The sequence below is a fragment of the Drosophila sechellia genome, chromosome 3L, assembly GCF_004382195.2.
Source record: "Drosophila sechellia strain sech25 chromosome 3L, ASM438219v1, whole genome shotgun sequence".
NCBI classification, from domain to species: Eukaryota; Metazoa; Arthropoda; class Insecta; order Diptera; family Drosophilidae; genus Drosophila; species Drosophila sechellia.
The window spans coordinates 4,842,620-4,862,059 of record NC_045951.1 but is presented as its reverse complement, the minus strand read 5'-3'; the positions used below and the strand labels follow the sequence as shown (position 1 = coordinate 4,862,059).

Genomic DNA, 19,440 nt, shown 5'->3' with positions numbered 1-19,440 from the left:
GGGCAGGACGAGGCATTGGGATAGATGTCCTCAATGCCGGGGCTTCTACTGCTAGTTATGCAGCCACCTCGCACGTACATCACCATTCCGCTCTCGCACATCCACATCCACATCCTCATCCCTATCATCGTCAATGCCAACGAAAATTTGCATATTCCCAGTGCCTGCTGCCGCTGCATCGCATCCTCCAAATATCAATTTAAGTTGGTCGTTTTATTACACAACTAACGTCATCATTGCCACAGACTGCAGACTGGAGATGTAGGTGGAGCTGGAGCTGGAGCTCCCATTATCCCGCTCTTCATATCTTCTTTTTCTTTTGGGGACAACTTACCATAACCATCACTTCCGGCGGATAACGCGGATTGCGGAGACAGGTCGTTATGTATAGACGAAAGTTGGGATTGTATTCTATCATTTGGTCGCCGCTCTTGATAAACAGACCTCCCTTGTGCTTGATGACGTTCTTCTCCAGAATGGGCGTCAAGTTCGAGTCCAGCTTTTCACCTGTACCCCCAGTAAAGAATGGTAAGGCATTGTGAGTATTGGAAATGGGACAATGGGTCCTCTCTAGAACTTACCCACATTCTCGATGAGCACAGGCTGTCCAAAGGTAATGGCCAGCTCCAGTACTTGCATATAATTTGCATCACTCTGCTTGATCACCTTTAGGTTGTTATTCTTCTCCATGTTCTTGATCCATTTGTTGGCTTGCACTGCCAGGAATAAGGAACATGATACCGGAAGGACTGATAACGCTGGAACAACTTACCCTGCGGATCAATGAGCAGCGAGTAACGACTGGAATTGGTCACTATGATGCCATTCTCCACCGAAAAGTTATCAGCGGGTAAACCAGCCAGCGACCAAGCTCGAATGGTCATCGGATGACCCAAAGTGGTGGCCAGTGAGAAGGTTTCACTACTCGGAATGTGCTTGCGCTTGCACAGGGCATTCCAGTCGTCCAGGATATTAACACGGTACTAAAAAGAAAGTGTTGAGGTCTTAGCTAAATATGTATGTTACAAAAAATTTAAGCCACGAAAATGACCTGTCGGTCAATTTAAAAAAAAAAACATCACAAAAGAAAAGCGGAAAGAATCACGAAAAGAAAAATCAATGTCACGTGCTCATGCATATTAAAAGCCTTTATGGAAGGGAGCCCGGGAACGAAGGACGTTGACAGGACCTTTACCTGTCATCGCTAGACGGGGACATATGTATGCTCTAACCAAAAAACCAACCAGAAACAACTTACCTCCGTCGTGAAATAGCCCAAATAAGCAGTGCAACCGCCGGCGAGCAGGACATCGCCCACAATGTTGCTGATGGATTCGTGAAGATTCTTTGCCGCCTCCGACCAGCGGGTCTTCTCACCTCCAAGTCCGCCCAGTAGCTTTTCAGCTCTGGATGGGGACGGAATATAGATTAGGGAAAAATTCTAAGCCTAGGACTCCCCAGATAGCACTCACCTGTTCAACTTTTTCTCGCAGTTGTCGATCTCATCCTCTAATCTCTTCTTTTCCCGCGACTTTTCCGCAAAGAAGTCGTTGAGCTTCTGCAGCTTGTCGAGAATAACCTGGAGCTCCGCACGCTTGGCATTGAGCTTCTCCATCTGCTGGGATAGCTCCCCTTCGGCCTCGGCCAAAGCCGCCTTTTTAGGCATCACGATCCTGGCCACCTTGTCGTATACATCCATGGCGCGCACCCAGCGGCAAATGCCCTCGCAGGCCATCGAGGCAGCTTTGATCTTTTCCGGCACAAAGTCTCGATCTGCTATGTACTTCTCCCGAATTCTCTTGATAATGGGCGGTGGAATGTTATCCTTGTCGAAAGTTTTCAAGGAATCCAAGAACTTCATGTCACTGAGCATGCGCATAGAGGGACCCCAGTAGTCCTCCACCATGTGACCGCTTGGATCCGGTTTTCGATCCGGCTTGATGCCCCTGATCACACACACAGCCTCCATGGTCAACTTGACGCCATAGGGCGGGTTCTTCATGGACTTTACTATAAAAATATCAGCTGGCTTCAGGGTGTTCAGAGCCTCCAAGGCGGCCTCCATGGCGGGAATGGCCTCGGCCAGATCGGTTTCACAATCATCCTTAATGGCCTGAGCAGCAGCAGCGGCTTCATTGGCCGCCGCCTCGTCCGCACCCACCACCTCCTTCTTTTTCTCCGCCTCGGCCGTCTCACGTTCGATGTTTACCATTATGCGATCCGTCTCCTCGGACAGGACTTTTAGCTTGGGCTGGAGATCATAGAGATTCGTCTGCATTTCACCCACTTGACCAGCGGCGAAGTCGAGCTTCTCCAAACCTGTTGTATAGCGATCCCTTAAACGGGTAATCTCGTCGAGCTTTCGGGAGTAGAAAGTGCGAAATGCCTTAAGCAACTCCAAATAAGCAGATGGTGTCACATAGTTTCGGCGATTTAGCTCCAAGTAGCACTTTTCACTGGCATCCACCACAGACTGATGGAAGTACATAACGCAGTCGACCAGGTCTGCCTCCAATTGGGTCTGCTCCCGCTCTTCACCAACAGTTTCGCGACGCACTTCCTCCTCGTCTGCATCAGCGGCATCCTTGCTCTGGACCGGCTCCTGTGTCTCCTCTCCATGCGGTCGGTTCAGGTTCATTGAACTGACAAAGTAAACTCCCACGCGGGACAAGGCCTCCTCTGGCCAGGGCATATACCAATCGATGGTGCAGCAGTTGATCAACGAAGGATACACACGGATTCGCTCCTTGAAGGAATCCCCGATGGGTGAGAAGGCCAGTGCAATGTGCAGCTGTTCCCGGATACGGTCGATGTAGTAGGCGTACACCTCGCTGGGCAGAGTGTCCAAAATCTTGCCCTGCGGTGAATCATCTGGGGTTAGTTACCAGTCATCTCGGTTTGTGGAAGGGGTTTGGTCAGAGGGAGTTGCATTTTGATTTATGGTAGGAATGCATTTAGCTTTCAGAGTTTCAGTGATGCAAAATTTGGCTACCGTTTACTAAGCAGCTTTATAAAAACTTAATTGACCAAATTACTCTATGTATAATACTCAAGTCAAAAAAGATATTTCTTAAAATAGAAAAATGATTTCCCATATGAGCAATGATTATAAGCCGAATAAAAATGTATCTCCATCACTGTTAACGCTCGATTTGGCAGGTTTTTTGCTTCTTGGTCGACAGCACTCACTCTTTCTCTTCACACTCACCAATTGTTTGGCTACATTTGCCATATTCTCCATAATGGTTGCCTTGTCCTCCAGCTGATAGAGATTGGGCAAATCACCGGTATTAAGTATGCCATTGATATCCTCCACGTAGCCTTCATCCGTTGCCTTCAATCGACCGCAGGGAGAAACAGAGAATCAGTACCTGAGAATTCACAATTGTGCAATGCAAATCGGACTGCAGTTCGAGTTGCAGTTGAAGTGGAAGTTGGCAAGGCACCGCATTGGGGGATGGGGGGTTTTAACTGAAGTTGAGCTATGCTGCTGGCCAAATGCATTTTTATGTAGCCGGGGAGCTAGCCCTTTTGCCCAGAGAACCTGGGACATGCATTTTGCATTCACCTAAGTGGCCTTGTCCCAGGACTCAGGACTCCCAGCACAGGACTCTGGACACGGGACTGCAGGTAGGACTAAGCAGGAGGAGCCAGCTCCCCGTTGGTCATTTCGGTGTAATTGTTAATTAATATCTGCATGGGGCTTTGTTGGCCCAGACAGAAGACTACAGGAGAAGATAAATCATTGATTGGATGGCCCAAGGATTCCGAAAACATTCTAATGCTTCGAAAAGTTTTCATCGAACAAAAACGAAAAGGCAGGGAGCAACCAATCCGATTGAGTTTCGGCATTTCAGAGTTTGTGCAAAACAGAATTAAAGCAGTTTTAATCCGGTCAAATGGCTTCTTATGGATCCCCACTTTTGGTCACGCTTCATGGTCAAATGGAGCCGGTGGACAAAAGGCGCATTAGGCGAACACGGAGCATTATAATATATAACAACAATGTGTAAACACACCTGCATATTGTCTGGCACATATATCGATTGGATTTTGGCCATGCTAATTTATTGACCAACATTTATTATGGGCTGAGGTGCGACACCACACGCCGCCTTTGTTCCGCTGCCAATTTTCTGAAGCCCATGTGCTCTTGATTTGCCATAATTTGAGCCGCTGCCTATGCAAATTACCGAGCAATAATCAAGTTAGTTCAACAATTAACCTAATTATAAATGCAAATTCTGGCAAAACAATGAGAGCTGCTTCCATATTGAAAACCCATTCGAGCCAAATTTAATTGTCCCGGCACTCGTTCGACAAAATTTTGCCCCGACAACGGATCCCTGCCACTAATCTCTGCTTAATTTTCAAGAGTATTCGAATTAATTTCAATTTAATTTGGCAATTTACATACTCAGATTACCACGAAGTCAGAGAGTCGAAGTAGAGTTATGGGTTTATTGTTCCCTACCCGGTCTGAGTTCTGATTACGAGGCGATTTACAACCTTATTAAAACGCCATTCTGATGGATTTGCATATCCACATCAGCCCACTAATCGATCTCTGTTTTTACGAGCATTACCAAGTTAACTCACCTGTGCGTCGGAGAACAGGAACACGGTGTGGTTAAGATTGAAGCTGGCCGACATTAGTATCTTTTTGAGGTCGTCGCGCCAATCCGTGATGGTGTAGCTCTTGGACACCTGCACCGTCATGAGCCGGCAGTCCGCTATGTAGGCGGCGAGACGCGCGGAGCTCCGACGTCCTGATCCTCCCATGCCCACCATCAGGATGTTGCCGCGCGGCATTTGCAGCACCCGGGAAACCCTATCAAGATATGAAACATTGTTTTTTTTTTAAATTCCTCACACTTACCTGCTCACATGTTCGATGGCAAATCGGAACATGACCAAATCCATTGGCGTACTCGAGAAGGAGTTGTATTCCCTGAGGTAGTACTTCATCAGTTTCTCCAGCTTCTCGTAGGTATCACCCTCATCGTAGAACTTGGGTTCTGCATCCGGTTCCATGTAATTGCCATAGAAGAGATTACGTAGATCGTTGTCGGTCAGCTTCTCGCCCGGTTCGATGCGCTCACCAAATGCCTGCTCCAAGGGAAAACGCAGATTGGATTTGCAGGCATCCACGGCCATCACGAGCAGACGATCTCGGTCCTGCTGGTCCACCAAACTGAAAAAGAACATTTAGCCAAATTATATATTATGTCACTTATCTGACGAAGTCATCTATACTTACCGATCGTAAAATACGCGATATGTCTCATGAGCCCACAGGCGACCCAGCTTTTCGGGATCGGGCAGCCGCTTGGGGGGCACCATCACGATGCCCTGGAAGACACGGGTGATGTCCCGCAGGGAGAAGGAGTAGTGCGACTTGGCTGGCGTGGGCAGGAAGCTGCGAATCGCATCGCGGTACACACTGACCATGGCCTCCGATAAGCCCTGCGAAAGGATAACACTTACTCACGGCCAGGTGCAATAAAAAGCCCAAACACAAACGAAAATGGGAGAGAGAAACAGTCGAAGTTTTGGGGAAATGGAGCTATAAAATACGCCATTTTAATTTTATTATGTACCCAACGCTTGGATGCGCGCCAAGCACGGCAGACGACACAGGGATGGACCATTGACTCCACTGACCAGACAATCATCCTCCAGTGGCAATTTTGGTTCGCTTTTTACACGAATGCAAATTGGCCCCAAATATAAATTAAAATACAAATTTCTTCACATACGAAATTTAAATTTTAAGTCAAATTATTATTATTTAAACCAGTTTAAATTATTTAGTTGATAGCAATAATGTATCGTTGCGGAGTAGTACTATTTTAAACCAAACCAATGAAGCTTAATAGGAACAAGTGCTTAAATCAAAATTAAATTAAAATTATTTGGTATGTGTGATATGTGAAGTCCCACTTAAATTCAAAAGCATTTCTTTCTCTACATTTCGATGTTTGGGCCATGAGGAAAAGATACGTACACGGGATAGCAGAGCCACCTTTTCCGGATAGCCCTTGGAAAAATGCCAATCACCAATCGTTGTGAATATGCGAACGATGGTTGAGTCCTCAAAGGAATCGACGGCCACCACGAACATGTGGCGATAGAGACGCGGAAAAATGAAGTTACTGCCACCCAAAGTGCCCATGGCGCACATCAGAGTCTGTCGAACGATTGGAGTTCATAGATGGAGTGGGGAGGAGCAGGAGGGCAAAGATGAAAACTTTACAGATAACTTATGGCCAGTTTATGAACGGAATAAGTTGTCAACTGGCAACACCACCTACCATGTCCACCAGCTCGATTTTGGTGGTGTCCACGAGGTCCGACCAATAACCATGATCCAGCCAAGTGCGGAGGAGCTCCAGTGGAGCCTGGGAGCCATAAGTATCCTTCGATGGCATGGCCACATCGTCGCAGAAAACAGTGCACTTTAATTGGCAATATTAAATGAGAATGTAAGTAATTATCAATATTAATTGTAAGCCTTAATCACCTTCTTTCCGAGTGAGGGTCCAAAAACTCCTTTGCGCCGCCTGTCCAACTTGCTCATAATGGTGTCCTGCACCATTTGCGCCGAGGTACGAGCCGAGAAGTTTATGACGTTGACCAGGTTGGCGAATTTGGGCATGGCCAGCAGATTGCTGGTAATGATGGCACTCTTTCCAGTTCCTGTAGGTCCAACGACCAACATGGCGTATGACTTGGAAATGCAAAAGTCCTGCCAATAGGATATGTATCCCGTTTCCTTGGTGGGCACAATAAGCTCACTGATCTGGGCATTCTCGGGGAAGTTGGACGTGGTGCTAGCGCTGTCGTCGCTCTTCTGCCAGGTCCACCAGTTTTCAGCCTCATCGAATCGGTAGTCCAGGAAGAGCAGTTTCTCTGGGAACATTTGACCGCGATTCAGAGAGAAGTACTTGGGCTTGGGGAAGTTCTCATTGGAACCGTAGATAACCTTTCGCAGCAGTGCATCAAAGGTCTTCTGACCCTGGCCAGTGAGAGCCGAACAGTAGGCCCAGGCGAAACAGAAGAGGAACATTTGTTGGAACCAGGCTTGATTGAACTGCTTGTGCTTCTCTAGGAAGTGCAAGAAGAACCGCGAGAAGGTCTGGTACTGATAGATAGGTGAAAGTTCCAGCATTTGCTTGCACTGGGGCAGGAATTCCAAGGCCGCCGGCACCAACCACTCCGTCATGTCCTCGAACAGCGTCATGTAGATCTCACTAAGACCCACCTTATTCACCAATACATTGATAAAGCTCTTGTGGAGCGCCCGCCATCCAAGTTGCGATGGCTCCATGTAGATCATTCCGCAACGCGATACGGTGGCCGGAGATGCCTGCTCCAAGTCCGCCGGCTCGAACATCATGTTCATCAGCTTGGTCATCTGCATAATCTCGCCGGACATAAGGCAGAGCTTCTTGTTGTCGTCCAGCACGGTGTTAAGATTCTCGATCCACACCGCATCCACTGGACCATCGAACATCACCCATGCCCTCTCCCCTTTGGGTCCTTGCACCTGCTCCCTGAAAGTTTTGGCCAGCACTCCGTCGTACCACTCATGGGAAACCGGATCGAAGCGCCCGTAAAGTTGACCCATGGTTATGGCTTTTGGATTGATGATGCGAAACGTGACCGGGAACTCCTTTAGTGTCGCCTCCTCGTCGTTGGAAACGTTACGCAACGTCTGGGCTAAGACCTGACGGAAACATTAATATTTATAACGATGATTAATACCGCTTTTTCTCAAAACAAGTATTTTAATATACATAAGACAAAAAAGGTGGAAAACTCATTAACTCATTAATTCCAGGCCATTTAATTGGCTGGACGGCGAAATTAATAGGTATGGAGCATGAAGTGTTTCCGAACCATGGGTACTCACCTGGTAGGCAGTGGTCTTTCCGCCCATCGAGCCACCCACTATCATCAGGCCGTGACGCACCAGCAGCATCTCGTATATCTGCAGAATTTTCTCCAAATACCATGGCGTCGCCTGCAGATTCCGATCCGCCAGGTTGATGTGCAGCCACTTGAGTATGTCGCCACGTTGCGGCTATCCGGCGTAAATAAAATATGAACAGTGGAAAATGGTATGCAGGCAGTTAATAAATGATGTTTAAGAATGTATAAAATGCCTATGGCCTGCCACAAAGGAAAAAAGTCATCTTTGAAAAATGAAGAATATAAATTAGTCTCATATTTGAAAAGAAAAACCATCAGCAGAGAAAGGTTCAATATTTTTCGTTATAATAACCGCTGCCCGATGTAATAACTATTTTTGGTTGTATTTATAAATAAACCATTATCGACTTAATTGACGGCGCTTGCAGGTCATTACACCTGAAGAATGTTAATTGATTCAAACCGATGACTGTAATTTTGCTTACCATTGGCAGCTCAACGCCGGGGAATAGATCCATATAGATGCCGATGAAGAGGGAGATGTCCTGCTCCAGGAATTTTGGCAAATTGACATCCACAATGGCGCGCAGGACAATCTCCGGCTCCGGCAGGTCAACATAAAGCCGTCGCAGCGAGGCGGAGGCCAACAGAACGGACTTTACGGCGCGCATTCCTGGCAAATAAAGGTACAGTGAGACATCGATAAGTAACCCAGTAACAAATAGAGCTTATAAGCGTAGTAATGAATTTTATATGTTTAATATAGAACCCCCTAATAAGTATTCCTAAAAAATGCGTATTATTAAATTAATTATTTGTTTAATTATAGTTTACACTGTTTCATTTGTAAGGCAGCGAGATGTGCGGAAGGTGGTGGGGCGTGGGAAGTTGGAGGTTTTGCCGCATTAGCTTGACAGTTATGCGAGCGCATAACTCAGCGCGAAGTCAGTAGGTTCACGCATTCGACGATGCCGTTCCCGATGGCGTCGACGAGGCGGGAGATGCAATACCTGGAGTCCTGGCCCATCCGAAAACCATTCCCTGCGCATCCTGGCCTCATCATTATAGCGCCAGGGAAATGCTAAACTTTCGCAACGTTGCAAAAACAGCTGGACAGGAATGGTGAGCGAGGAAGGGGGGCTTGTGGGAGGGCAACTAAATGTACAAATAGTTTTTATTATTACTTGGCAAAGCGGCAAATACAATGTGTGTGTCTATGTGCCATTTGTCTCTCACACATGCAACACAAAAGCGCAGCAAACTTGCAAGAAAGTTTTTCAATTTAAACTCAAAATAAGATACTGATCAAATGTACTTTGCACATAAACTTGCACACAGCTGCCTTCCTGCAATTGCAGCCAGCGGCCGGCAAAAGGATGCACAAAGATGCACACGCACACTGGGAAGCCGGGACGGAGTGGCACACACAGACATGTTGTAATGTCATATGACATGTTACGTCGTAAAAGGAGCAATATCTTTGCCTTGAAACAAGCGAGCAAAAGGATGCACGAGAAACGCTGAGAAGGAGACACGCACGCAGGACATGAGACATCCGGAAAGTTGTGACCCCACCATTCCCTCCAACAAAACCATTCCCGAACTCCCCCAAAGTTGAGCTGTATGGATGGAAAAAAACACATGTTGTTGACTACTTTTGCGCCTTATTAGCCAGGTGGAGCGACAACCTTGCCCTCTGACCAGGTCATGGTGATTTTATGCTTCAGCGCAACGGAGTTTCCGGAACACAGAGAATAAAATCAGTAGATGGAAAAGAAATTTTAATTTGGGGATGAAAAATCAATATAAAAATATATAGTTTTCCCTTAATATTGCACACAAAATTAAACGTATAATCCAAATATATTATGGATTTTCCAGAATTTCTTCTGAAACTCTTTACTCACCGTAATCGTAGTGGGACTGCGAGGACAACTGCTCGGAGCACAGCTTGTAGGCCTGGACAATCTTCTGCGAGAGATTCCTGGCCATATCGAATCCGTTGGAGTACAGGGTGATCTCGCCAATCATGGCGTAGTCCGGCACCATCATGGCCACTGTGCGGAACAGGACCTTCAGATTGTCCGGCAGCTCTGTTCGTCCGGCGTAGCTGTGGGCAAAAATGCAGAATGAGCAGAGGAGACACCGGATTAGAGCCCGTTGGGCAATCAAATTCGTCGAAGTGCAAGTGCTAATGGCATAAATACTAAACACAGGCTCCTCACAGCTCTCCCAATTTCCCAATCCCTGGACCTTCCAATGGCCAATAACCAATATGAGTGACTGCTCTTAAGGACGTCTGGTTGCGTGACAAATTGGCAGGCAGGCAGGAAAAAGCAGATTGGTGCAAAGCAAAGCAAAGCACAAAAAAAGCACACTTCTAGCCGGCAGGAATGGCAAAGCAAAAGCGACGTCCAATCGAAATTAAGACCTTCGCTGAATGGCGCAATCAGTTACGGCCGGAGAGGGCTCGCACCAGGACCTGAACCAGAACCATAGGAGCGGGTGCAGGAATATGGGCAGGAGGATTCACAGGGCCTGGCTAATATGCATGTTTGTCGCAGCTGTTCCACATGCATGCCAAAGCAATAAATATCCCGATGGGAAAATCTCCAATAACGCAATAACTACCAATATCGGAACGCAGTGCGTCCACCTCCAAGTGGGTGGCTAATAGCCCTCTCCGCCGTGTCGTTCGTATCAGTCGTATCTACCGTATAGTAGGCTTACAAAGTAACTAAATGTATTTTCAAATGCCCAGTCCAACAAAACGAAAAAAAGGAAAAGTAAAACCAGGAAGTGTGGAAAAAATGCGATGCGTGAAACCGCAGCTGCTGTTCCCAGCACTCAGGCATCCTTGTGCACACCAAAAACCCCGCTACTCACCCGGGATTCATGGTTATGAATATGGAACAAGTCGGATCCAGTTTGAGCATCGTATCCTCGAAAAAGAATTTCACAACCTTGCGTCCGATGGCCCGCTGGATGGTCAGGATCTGTTGCGCCACCACGGAGAGCACCTCCAGCTCGATGCGGTTGAACTCGTCGAAGCAGGCCCAAGCGCCCGATTGTGCCAAGCCCTGCAAGGAATCCATAGAAATGGGAATGGGCATGAGTGGATGAGGAGCAGTCAAAACACACACACCCAGTGCGAGTGAACAATCCCGAATAGGGCTGCAAAAAATAGCACACAAATAGAAACAGAAATTCCTGGACAAGAGTGCAAGGGAAATATCCTTGCACACACACACAGACGAACACACTCACACCGCTGTTCGATTGGGGAAAAGTGGAAAAAGCAAACAGCAGCATAAACATTATTTTCTCTTTCTCATGGCTCGGTTTCTGTTTTCTGGTTCCTGGGGGCCAGCAGCGAAGCGGGGTCGATATGGCTAGTGGTACTGCTACCGCTACTACGACCCTTTGATATGCTTCCTTTTGCATGTTGCAATAAATATGCTGTTTTATCCCAGCTGGAAGCCTGCACCTCCCACACTCCAGCCCACTTTTCACCCGGAGCAGCACAAATAGAACGCCAAAGCAGCGAAACTGACTTGACAGCTGCCATACCATGCCATGCCATTCCAAACCATATGGAGTGGGCGTCGCAGGTCGGAATCTATCAGCTATATATCCCCATGAGCTGCCCGATGGCCATGCATCGCAGTATCTATGGTTGGCCGAAGAAAAGGTTCGAATTTCCCCTTATTAGGGAAATCCTTTACGTAGAACTGTTGCTGTCGCTGCAAATATGAGGAGTTCTAACGAACTGATTTTTCGGTATCCTTTAGGTTTTCAATTATTGCAACGGCAACAAATGTTCAGCAGTTTTGAATGAACTTCATTTAGATACGGGAACATAATATTTCATTCCGGATATCATATTTACATATATGCGGTAAATTTCTATTAAAATAAAGATGATATCTCTATCATGGCATGGGTTAGTTTGAGTATTGGCTGATTAAGCTCAAAAGCCAAATTGTGTAATGATAAGCAAGTGAACAATATATCGGACTTTGTGCCAAAAGGGAGTTATATTAAAATGTAAATGATATTCCATACTCCACCCCATTGCCAATACAACTAGTTTGGTTAATTGATACTCCCCCAAAAACCTGTCAAAATCCTATACTAAACAAGGAGATTGGCAAACATACTATTACTTACTATAAAGCTGCCGTTCAAACTAAGCACAATGGGAAACCATGGGGACAGCTGTTGCTGCTGACCGTGCATGGGGCATCCACTTGACCACCTTTAAAGGTGCCTGCATGGCAAGTGGCTTCTGTTGGTCCTGCCGCAAGGACCTCGCCCGTTTCCCTCGAGCTGCACTCCACACAAAGAGTTTACATTCTGTTGCGCGTTCGCACGCTTTTTGCAGTCACTGTTGTCCCTACACCCGATGCGGTGGCTGCCGTCGTTCCGCTTGGCCCCACCATTGTACAATTAGCGCCTCTTTGCCTCCAACGGAGGTGCAGGATGCGGAGCAGGAAGTCCTGGAGGAAGAGCTGCTGTGTTAGGAACTTGTTTGTCCAGAGCACGGAAAAATGGTGGCTGTTGCCTTTGAACACTTTCAACTCCATTGAGAGTTGTTTGGCGCCAAGCGACAAGAGAGATGGAACAGGTTTACCCACAGTAAAGGTATAATGTACAAAATTAAAAAAGATACAAACTATCTCAGTGATGTTCTGGCTAATAGAAAATTAATATTTGAATATTACATAGGATATAGTATAGGATATTACACAAATTATCCATCTCTACATCTCTATGACTCAAAAGGAAAATTGAATATTTTGTTTAAATGTACATAAGCCCACTATAAAGTCTAGGAACCCATCCCACGAAAGTATCTTACCCAGAAGTGCAGTCATCCTGCCTGCTGCTGCGATAACTTTTTGCCATCCATTGGATGCGCCTTTTGTTCGGTGCGACATCCATTGTTGTGGCCATTTTATTTGCATTTAATTTATTTACGATTACTTCTCTGGCTGGCACAGGAATTGCTCTCGAATATTTCGCAAATTTTGCCAATTGCAAATTATTTGATTGTCGCAACATTGTTTCCCAGACATTCCCAGCCCGGCAACGAAAAATCAAAAACCGCATCGCCAATCGGCGGAGTGGGAGAGCATCGTGTGCTGGAGATTTACGACTTCCTAGAGATTATTAGAACAAATGCCAATCCAGTTGGTGACAAAGCGAGCGCAGAACGACTTTCTAAAGCCCCACTCAACTCCAGTCCGAAAACCAGACGCAGAGACCCAAATTAAGCAATAAAACGAATAAACAAATGTCCAAACTCAAGTGGATCCCAATCGCATAAATTCATTAATTTAAATTGAGCGGCCAGCAAGCGCTGGCAATTTATGGGCTCTCCAATCGACGCAACTAAACTAAAGTTGCCGGTTCGGTCGGGTCGTTATTAATACAAATCCCATGGAAATGAACAAGAACGCTAGGTGATCACTTTACCCCGACCACCTCATCATCGCCATCAAATGGCTCCCGTGTTTATGGGGCTTAGGAACTATTATGCAATTAGCCGTGAGCGTATTATGCGATTAGAGCCTATGGCAGCATAAATTTTACTACAAGATTTCAGCACCCACTTAAGATGTGCGTGTGTTTTTGGGGAATGGCAAATGGGGATGGGTATGGTGATGGGAATGGGGATAGGGAAGGATGTCCAGGAGGCAACGGTTAACGACCTGCAAATAAAAATTTGCATAAACTGAAGTGGAGGCGCACGAAGTTGGCTTTGGAAGAAGGCCGGCCATTACTTTCGCAAGCTGGCTAATTAGTCAACAGCCAGGGGAAAATACGATTATCCCGGTGCTGCTGCATAAATTTCAATAAACATACATATAGTGAACGTATGTATAGTATATATGGCAAGAGAATGGGGAATTGGAATGGCGCATCGAAAGTCGGCTCCAGTGTGTCTGACATTAGTCCAATTAACTGGGCTCGTGCGGTATTGAAAGTCACGATTGTTGCGTGTGCCGCCGCATCAAGACGAGTTCTTTGTGTGATTAATGTGCTCCACTCGACTCTGTTTTCGGGGCCATCAATTAGAAAGCATTCGAGCAGCGAATCGCAGACAGCGCGACGCTCTAGAACCTCTCTATGCATATGTAGATACAATCCGGACTTCGGGGGGCTCACCTTGAAGAACTTGCCCAGCGCCTTGTAGTCCAGTCCATCGGAGCAGTTGAAGACGACGCACTTCTTGGCCACCGCCTTGGCGAGATCCTTGCAGGTCTCCGTCTTGCCAGTTCCGGCAGGTCCTTCAGGAGCTCCTCCCAAACACAGCTTCAGGGCGCCCATCAATGTGCTGCAATCGAGCGGGTTTTGTGAATTAATATAGGGAGCGCAACAAAGAGTTGATGGATGGGGCGGTAAAATGGAGTGGACCCTCGCTTTTAATATCTATTTGGGATTTTTTCCCATTTCTCACAGCAGCAGCTTAAAAAATTGTCATTTATGGGTGGCTTTTTATTCTGACCCAAATAGAAAGAATTATTAGGAAGTGGGTGGGTATATAGGGTCAAAAATTTAAGTTTATCTTAAAGATCATTATATCATTTAACACCAGCTTGAAGCTGAACAGGACATTTAACCATCCTAGTATTTATTAACTAAGTGTTCTAAATATATATTGCTAAAAAATTGGGAAAGGCATATAGCATTGAAAGAGCTCAATTAAACCAAAATGAAATTTACGTTTTTCGTAGATATTACTCTACTTCTTTAAGGATACTTTTTATTCGACTAACCAGCTTCGAATGTCATTTTAAACATTGCTCATTTTTTGCCGCTTGTTTTGCAAGTTCATATTTTTATCATATTGGCAGTGTCCCCACTTTCGTTGCTTGTGCATATATTTTTTAGCTTTTCCGGCATAGCCATACAAATATCTATATACTCGGTTATTTTTTTGTTTGTACGCTTTTGCTTCCCCCTTTTTTAACTATGTCGGCATGGGTGTGAGTGTTAGTGTGCGGCGTATGTGTGTGTTTGTGTGAAAAACTGTCCAACATTGATTTATTTGTTTAATATAAAAGTTTTATCGGAAACCCCATTAAAATGTCCTTTCTGCCGGCTTGCCAACGACGGCCTGCCAGCCAGCCTGCTGCCATTTCGTGTGTCCTTCCTTTAGTCCTGAATATTCCTGAATATGTTGTTCTTGTTACTGTTGTTGTGTGTTTGTCGTAGGCAGCTTAAACATCAAAAAGGCTTTCAGCTCTCTTTGCGTATTTTGTTTGCAAAAATGAAAATAAATTTAAAATGCACCGAAATAAAATAAATATTTTCCCAATAAACGTGCCTGGCTTCCCTTCTGACTTTTAGATGCACTGTATATGTGGAAAGGAGGGGCTTTGCCAACGGTTTGTCAATTAATATTTTCCATATTCATACAGGGAGGGCATCGTACAGGTGTGGAGTGTTGGTTTTTTTGTTGGGGATTTGTGTAAGATATATAGACTATGTTCTTGTATACGAACCGGTAGCAGCGATCCGTGAGGGGAGTTACCACCAAGCGGGGCAGGTTGCCCAAGTATTCCATGCCATATTCGACATCTGTGACCACCATGCTGACGCACACCCAATCCTCGTTTTCTGGGAATAAATCATGGATTTATAGTTGTGGTCTCCTGCTGAAACTTTGAGGCACCAAGTAAACTCACTCTCGTTAACCTTCCAGTAGTATCGGAGCTGGGAGATCCAATCAAAGTCCTGGATGTTGGTAATCCGGCAATCCGTCAGGTATTTCACAACATCGCGATCTGGAAAAATTAAACTACTTAATTCCCTATAAACATTTATGCATCCATTCGTGTTCTTAACTCTTGAAAAGTACTTTACAGAAAAAGGTTATTATCCCTTAGATTTATTTCTATGAAAAATTCTTATGCAGTGACGCAAAGTGACAAGCAAAAAGATTGCAATAATCATAAATATTAGTAAAATATTCATTATGTAAAAGCTCAAACCGGGTCTCTTGCGGTTTTGTTTTTGGTCGAAACATTATTTAATTATGCAAACGTGTTGGGCTTGCGGTTTGGTTAAAGAGCGTTAAAATACGGTCAAGTGGGTTTCACTTTGAAGAATGGTCCACATTTAAAATTCCACTTATTGTCCACACTCCTTGCTCCGCACTCACCATGAACATCCAGGACAATCAGCGCCTCCACGGCAATCCGGACTCCGGCTTGCAGATCCGTGCGCACCAATTGCACCAGGTCGGCAATCTGCAGATTGGACTTCTCCAAATAAGCCGGCAGCTCCCTCGTCTCGATGGCCTCCTCCACCTGGGCGAAGTAAAGAAAAAAGATGGCAAGGTAAAGCATAAAGTGTCTGAGAAACTGCAGCGAGGCGAAAGCAAATAAAGAGCGAAATATGGTTTTCAATTTCGCTGCTTGCCAAACGCGAAAAAATTTCTTCTCTGAAAGTCAAAGCCCAAAAGGGATGTGCTCACAAAAGAAGGCAACTCGGGGAAGGAGAAGAGGGTCAGAAGTGCTGAGGTCCAGCTAATCTCACTGTCAGCGGCACAGAGAGCTCTTCCCTGACAGCCAACTGATGGACAGTTGTTGTCCCACGGACAACGTCCTTGTGGTTACCGCGGTTTTGCTGCCGAGTACTCGATGGCTCACCTCGTAGGTCCAGGCCATGCAGGAGATGCCCTGCACCACCTGACCGGGCCAACTGACCACCCAGGAGATGCGCTCCACCATGGCGTAGTCCTCCCAGGCCTCGCGCATCTGCTCCTTCACGCTGTCCAGCATCACCATCTCCACCTCCTTGAGCCACATCTCCACTAATCCCTAGGAAACAAACGTTAGTCGGTTAAGGTGTTCCGCTTAAAGATTTAAAGACAAATCGCCTACATTGGCCAACTGCGGGTTAATTTTCCGCACCAGGGCCACACGCTCCTCCTCATCACTGACCATCTCCACGATCTCCATGTTGTCGTCAAAGGTCAGACTGCCAATCTGTAAAAAGCAGGAAAATAAATATACTACAGTATAAAAATCTGAGCCAAACTCACTCCTTCGAAACACTTCCTCAAATGGGGCTGCACACGCATGGGATCCTTGGTCTCGGAAAGAATCTCCAATAACTCGTCGTTGGACAAAAAGAAGAAGCGAGCGAAGAAGAGGCGCTTTTGCTCCAGGTATGTGTTCAAGCCCTTTGTGACCGTTTCCAAATCCTCGATGGCCTTCGTGAAGACTTCAAGCATTTCAGGATACTCGGTGGCAGCCATCACATGTCGATCCTTCAGCGTGTGCTTCATAATCTTGCGCCACAGCTTATCCACCGCTTTAAAGTTTCGACCCTCCAAGGGCATCTGTCGCATGATGTCCTCGCTGCTGAAGATCGGCTCCAGGTACATCCAGGTGATCTGTACTTGTGTCCAAGCATCGATGATGTTCTGAATGAGGAGTAGGCGGGCCTCCCAGTCGTCCGCCTTGGAGCCCAAGGCTACGATGAATGGCGATCGTTTCATGGCCTGCGTTCGCATTATATGATCATCCAGCAGCGTCTGAATATCATCCAGGCTGGCCAGGATGTGCGTGTCCGAGTCGCGATATTGCAGCACCTCGAACATCACGTCTCTCCAGTCCGCCTGCATGATCCTCAGTCCATTGTTCAGGTCGTACTCCTTGCCCGCGGCATTAGCGATCTCTTCCAGCTGCGGCAGAATGCTCATGATGTCCACATCGATCATGTCCTTCAGCGTGGGGAACAATTTCGGATTGACCTTGCGACCCAGTATCTTTGATATCTGATCCCAGTGCCGCTTCTCCAATCCATGACGGCAAATCGAGTCCAGGACGGGCAGATACACGCGGAACTTCTCGATCTTCATGCGCATCTGCTCGGCAGCCCGTTTGGCCACTGGATTGTAGGCCAACTGACGGGACAACTTGTACATTATCTGGGAAAAATATCAGAGTTAGAGGGCGAACAGGTAAGAGTGGTTTCTTGAGCCACTCAAGCTATTATAGGAAATTAAATTAGCCAGGTCGACCTGGGTTAGGACCTGTATCTAAACGAATTGACAAATTATAAGGTTTAACTAGAAACTGATAAGCATGGTACTATAATTTTCTGAGAAGTATGCATCTACATTCATAGGAGGATTTAAAAAAATCTATATGGTATATATTAATCAATTACTCCTTAAGGTGCAAGGTTGCGCAGCTGTGAAGCTGAAAATAATTCGATTTCACAAGGGTATTCAAGCTTTCGCCTGAGAACTTTTTTCTTCATTTTTTTGGGCTCCCACTTTGCCGCTTCAGCTGTGCCGAAAAATTCAATTCAACTGACTTTCCTTTTGCGCCTTTGTGCAGCTTTTTTTGCGTGGCTCCGAACGGCTTCCCAGCTGACCCCGATGGGGTCACATCCCCAAAATCCCCTTCCTTCAGCTACTCATCTTATGGCAGCCAGCCGCCAAATATGTTGGGCATTTTTTCCATGCATACTTTTCGGCTGCCAAGTGGAACTTTCTTTTTACAGCCAGTTTTCAGTTGGTCGTCGGTCGGGTTTGTCGGGTTTGTCCCTTGCTAACTGGATGGATGGCTACCATTGCTGCCCTAGGTGGCATGAGGTTTTTAGTTGCATTTTAGTTGCTACATTGGTTTACAGACGGACATGGCGGAGATAGGGGGAGCACATAGAGGAGCCACAGGACGAAGGACGTTGGAACCCATGCATGGGCAGTTGAGCAGGAGAAATCCGACAACAGCTCAAACTTTGTCGGTCCTTGCTCGTTTTTATTTCCGCCAGCTACTGGAGCCAGTGGAGCTACTGAAGCCCCCTGGAATGACAACTTCCGACTTTGCAACTACTTACCTTGTGCATATTCTCCACTTGCTCCCGCACGCCATCCGCATTAAGGCATTCGAAGCGCTCGAACATCCTGAAAGCAGCAGAAGAGATGTAAATAGAAATACACAAAAAAAGGACGAAATAAAGGAGCAGGGGCAGGAGCTGCAGTGGTGTCCTCATCATAAGCGCCAGCTTTCTGCTGGAATTCGCCCCCGGGCTGTGGGAACTGAGAAAGGGCCACTACGATTGGTATTGGGATTTGCGTGCAGCAATGTCAATGGAAATGACTGCCGGACTGGGGCCATTTCATTTCGGAATATTACGGAGCCCCGGGAAGTGTCACACTACCCCCTCCGGCTGACAGAAGTATAATTGCAATGGGCTTAAATGTTGCCGCTGCTTACCAAATGAGATAATCCTTTTCGAACTCGTACGAGGTCTTCCACAACTTCTCGATGGGCTCCATTTTCTCGATGATCTCGGCAAGAAGTGGAAAGGCGGACACGTCGATTTGGAGTAGAGTCTCCTCTGTGTTGATGGCCTTGGCCTCACGGCTGAGATTCTGTTGAGAACAAATGAATATAAATATAAAGTGTTTAAATAATTACAAAGATTTGTAATGTCACCCGCAAAACTAAACCCCAACTAATCAAACCCAATCTTCTA

General features: G+C 46.3%; 1 protein-coding gene across 1 annotated transcript in view; it reads right to left on the bottom strand.

The window, feature by feature from the left end:
- Window positions 1-19,440, bottom strand: part of LOC6610836 (dynein heavy chain 3, axonemal) — a 34,321-nt gene that overhangs the window by 5,570 nt on the left and 9,311 nt on the right. Inside the window, exons 18-42 of the mRNA XM_032718193.1 lie at window positions 19,179-19,336; window positions 18,799-18,865; window positions 16,991-17,881; window positions 16,830-16,934; window positions 16,596-16,766; window positions 16,106-16,253; window positions 15,630-15,728; window positions 15,447-15,561; window positions 14,107-14,275; window positions 10,822-11,015; window positions 9,843-10,045; window positions 8,421-8,608; window positions 7,916-8,086; window positions 6,524-7,729; window positions 6,315-6,458; window positions 6,008-6,190; window positions 5,261-5,466; window positions 4,880-5,194; window positions 4,600-4,831; window positions 3,209-3,334; window positions 1,473-2,857; window positions 1,259-1,406; window positions 773-983; window positions 582-716; window positions 335-507 (exon numbers count right to left, since the gene is read on the bottom strand). Of these exons, the coding sequence (XP_032574084.1) occupies window positions 335-507; window positions 582-716; window positions 773-983; window positions 1,259-1,406; window positions 1,473-2,857; window positions 3,209-3,334; window positions 4,600-4,831; window positions 4,880-5,194; window positions 5,261-5,466; window positions 6,008-6,190; window positions 6,315-6,458; window positions 6,524-7,729; window positions 7,916-8,086; window positions 8,421-8,608; window positions 9,843-10,045; window positions 10,822-11,015; window positions 14,107-14,275; window positions 15,447-15,561; window positions 15,630-15,728; window positions 16,106-16,253; window positions 16,596-16,766; window positions 16,830-16,934; window positions 16,991-17,881; window positions 18,799-18,865; window positions 19,179-19,336 (7,143 nt within the window). The remainder of the gene's footprint in view (window positions 1-334; window positions 508-581; window positions 717-772; window positions 984-1,258; window positions 1,407-1,472; window positions 2,858-3,208; window positions 3,335-4,599; window positions 4,832-4,879; window positions 5,195-5,260; window positions 5,467-6,007; window positions 6,191-6,314; window positions 6,459-6,523; window positions 7,730-7,915; window positions 8,087-8,420; window positions 8,609-9,842; window positions 10,046-10,821; window positions 11,016-14,106; window positions 14,276-15,446; window positions 15,562-15,629; window positions 15,729-16,105; window positions 16,254-16,595; window positions 16,767-16,829; window positions 16,935-16,990; window positions 17,882-18,798; window positions 18,866-19,178; window positions 19,337-19,440) is intronic.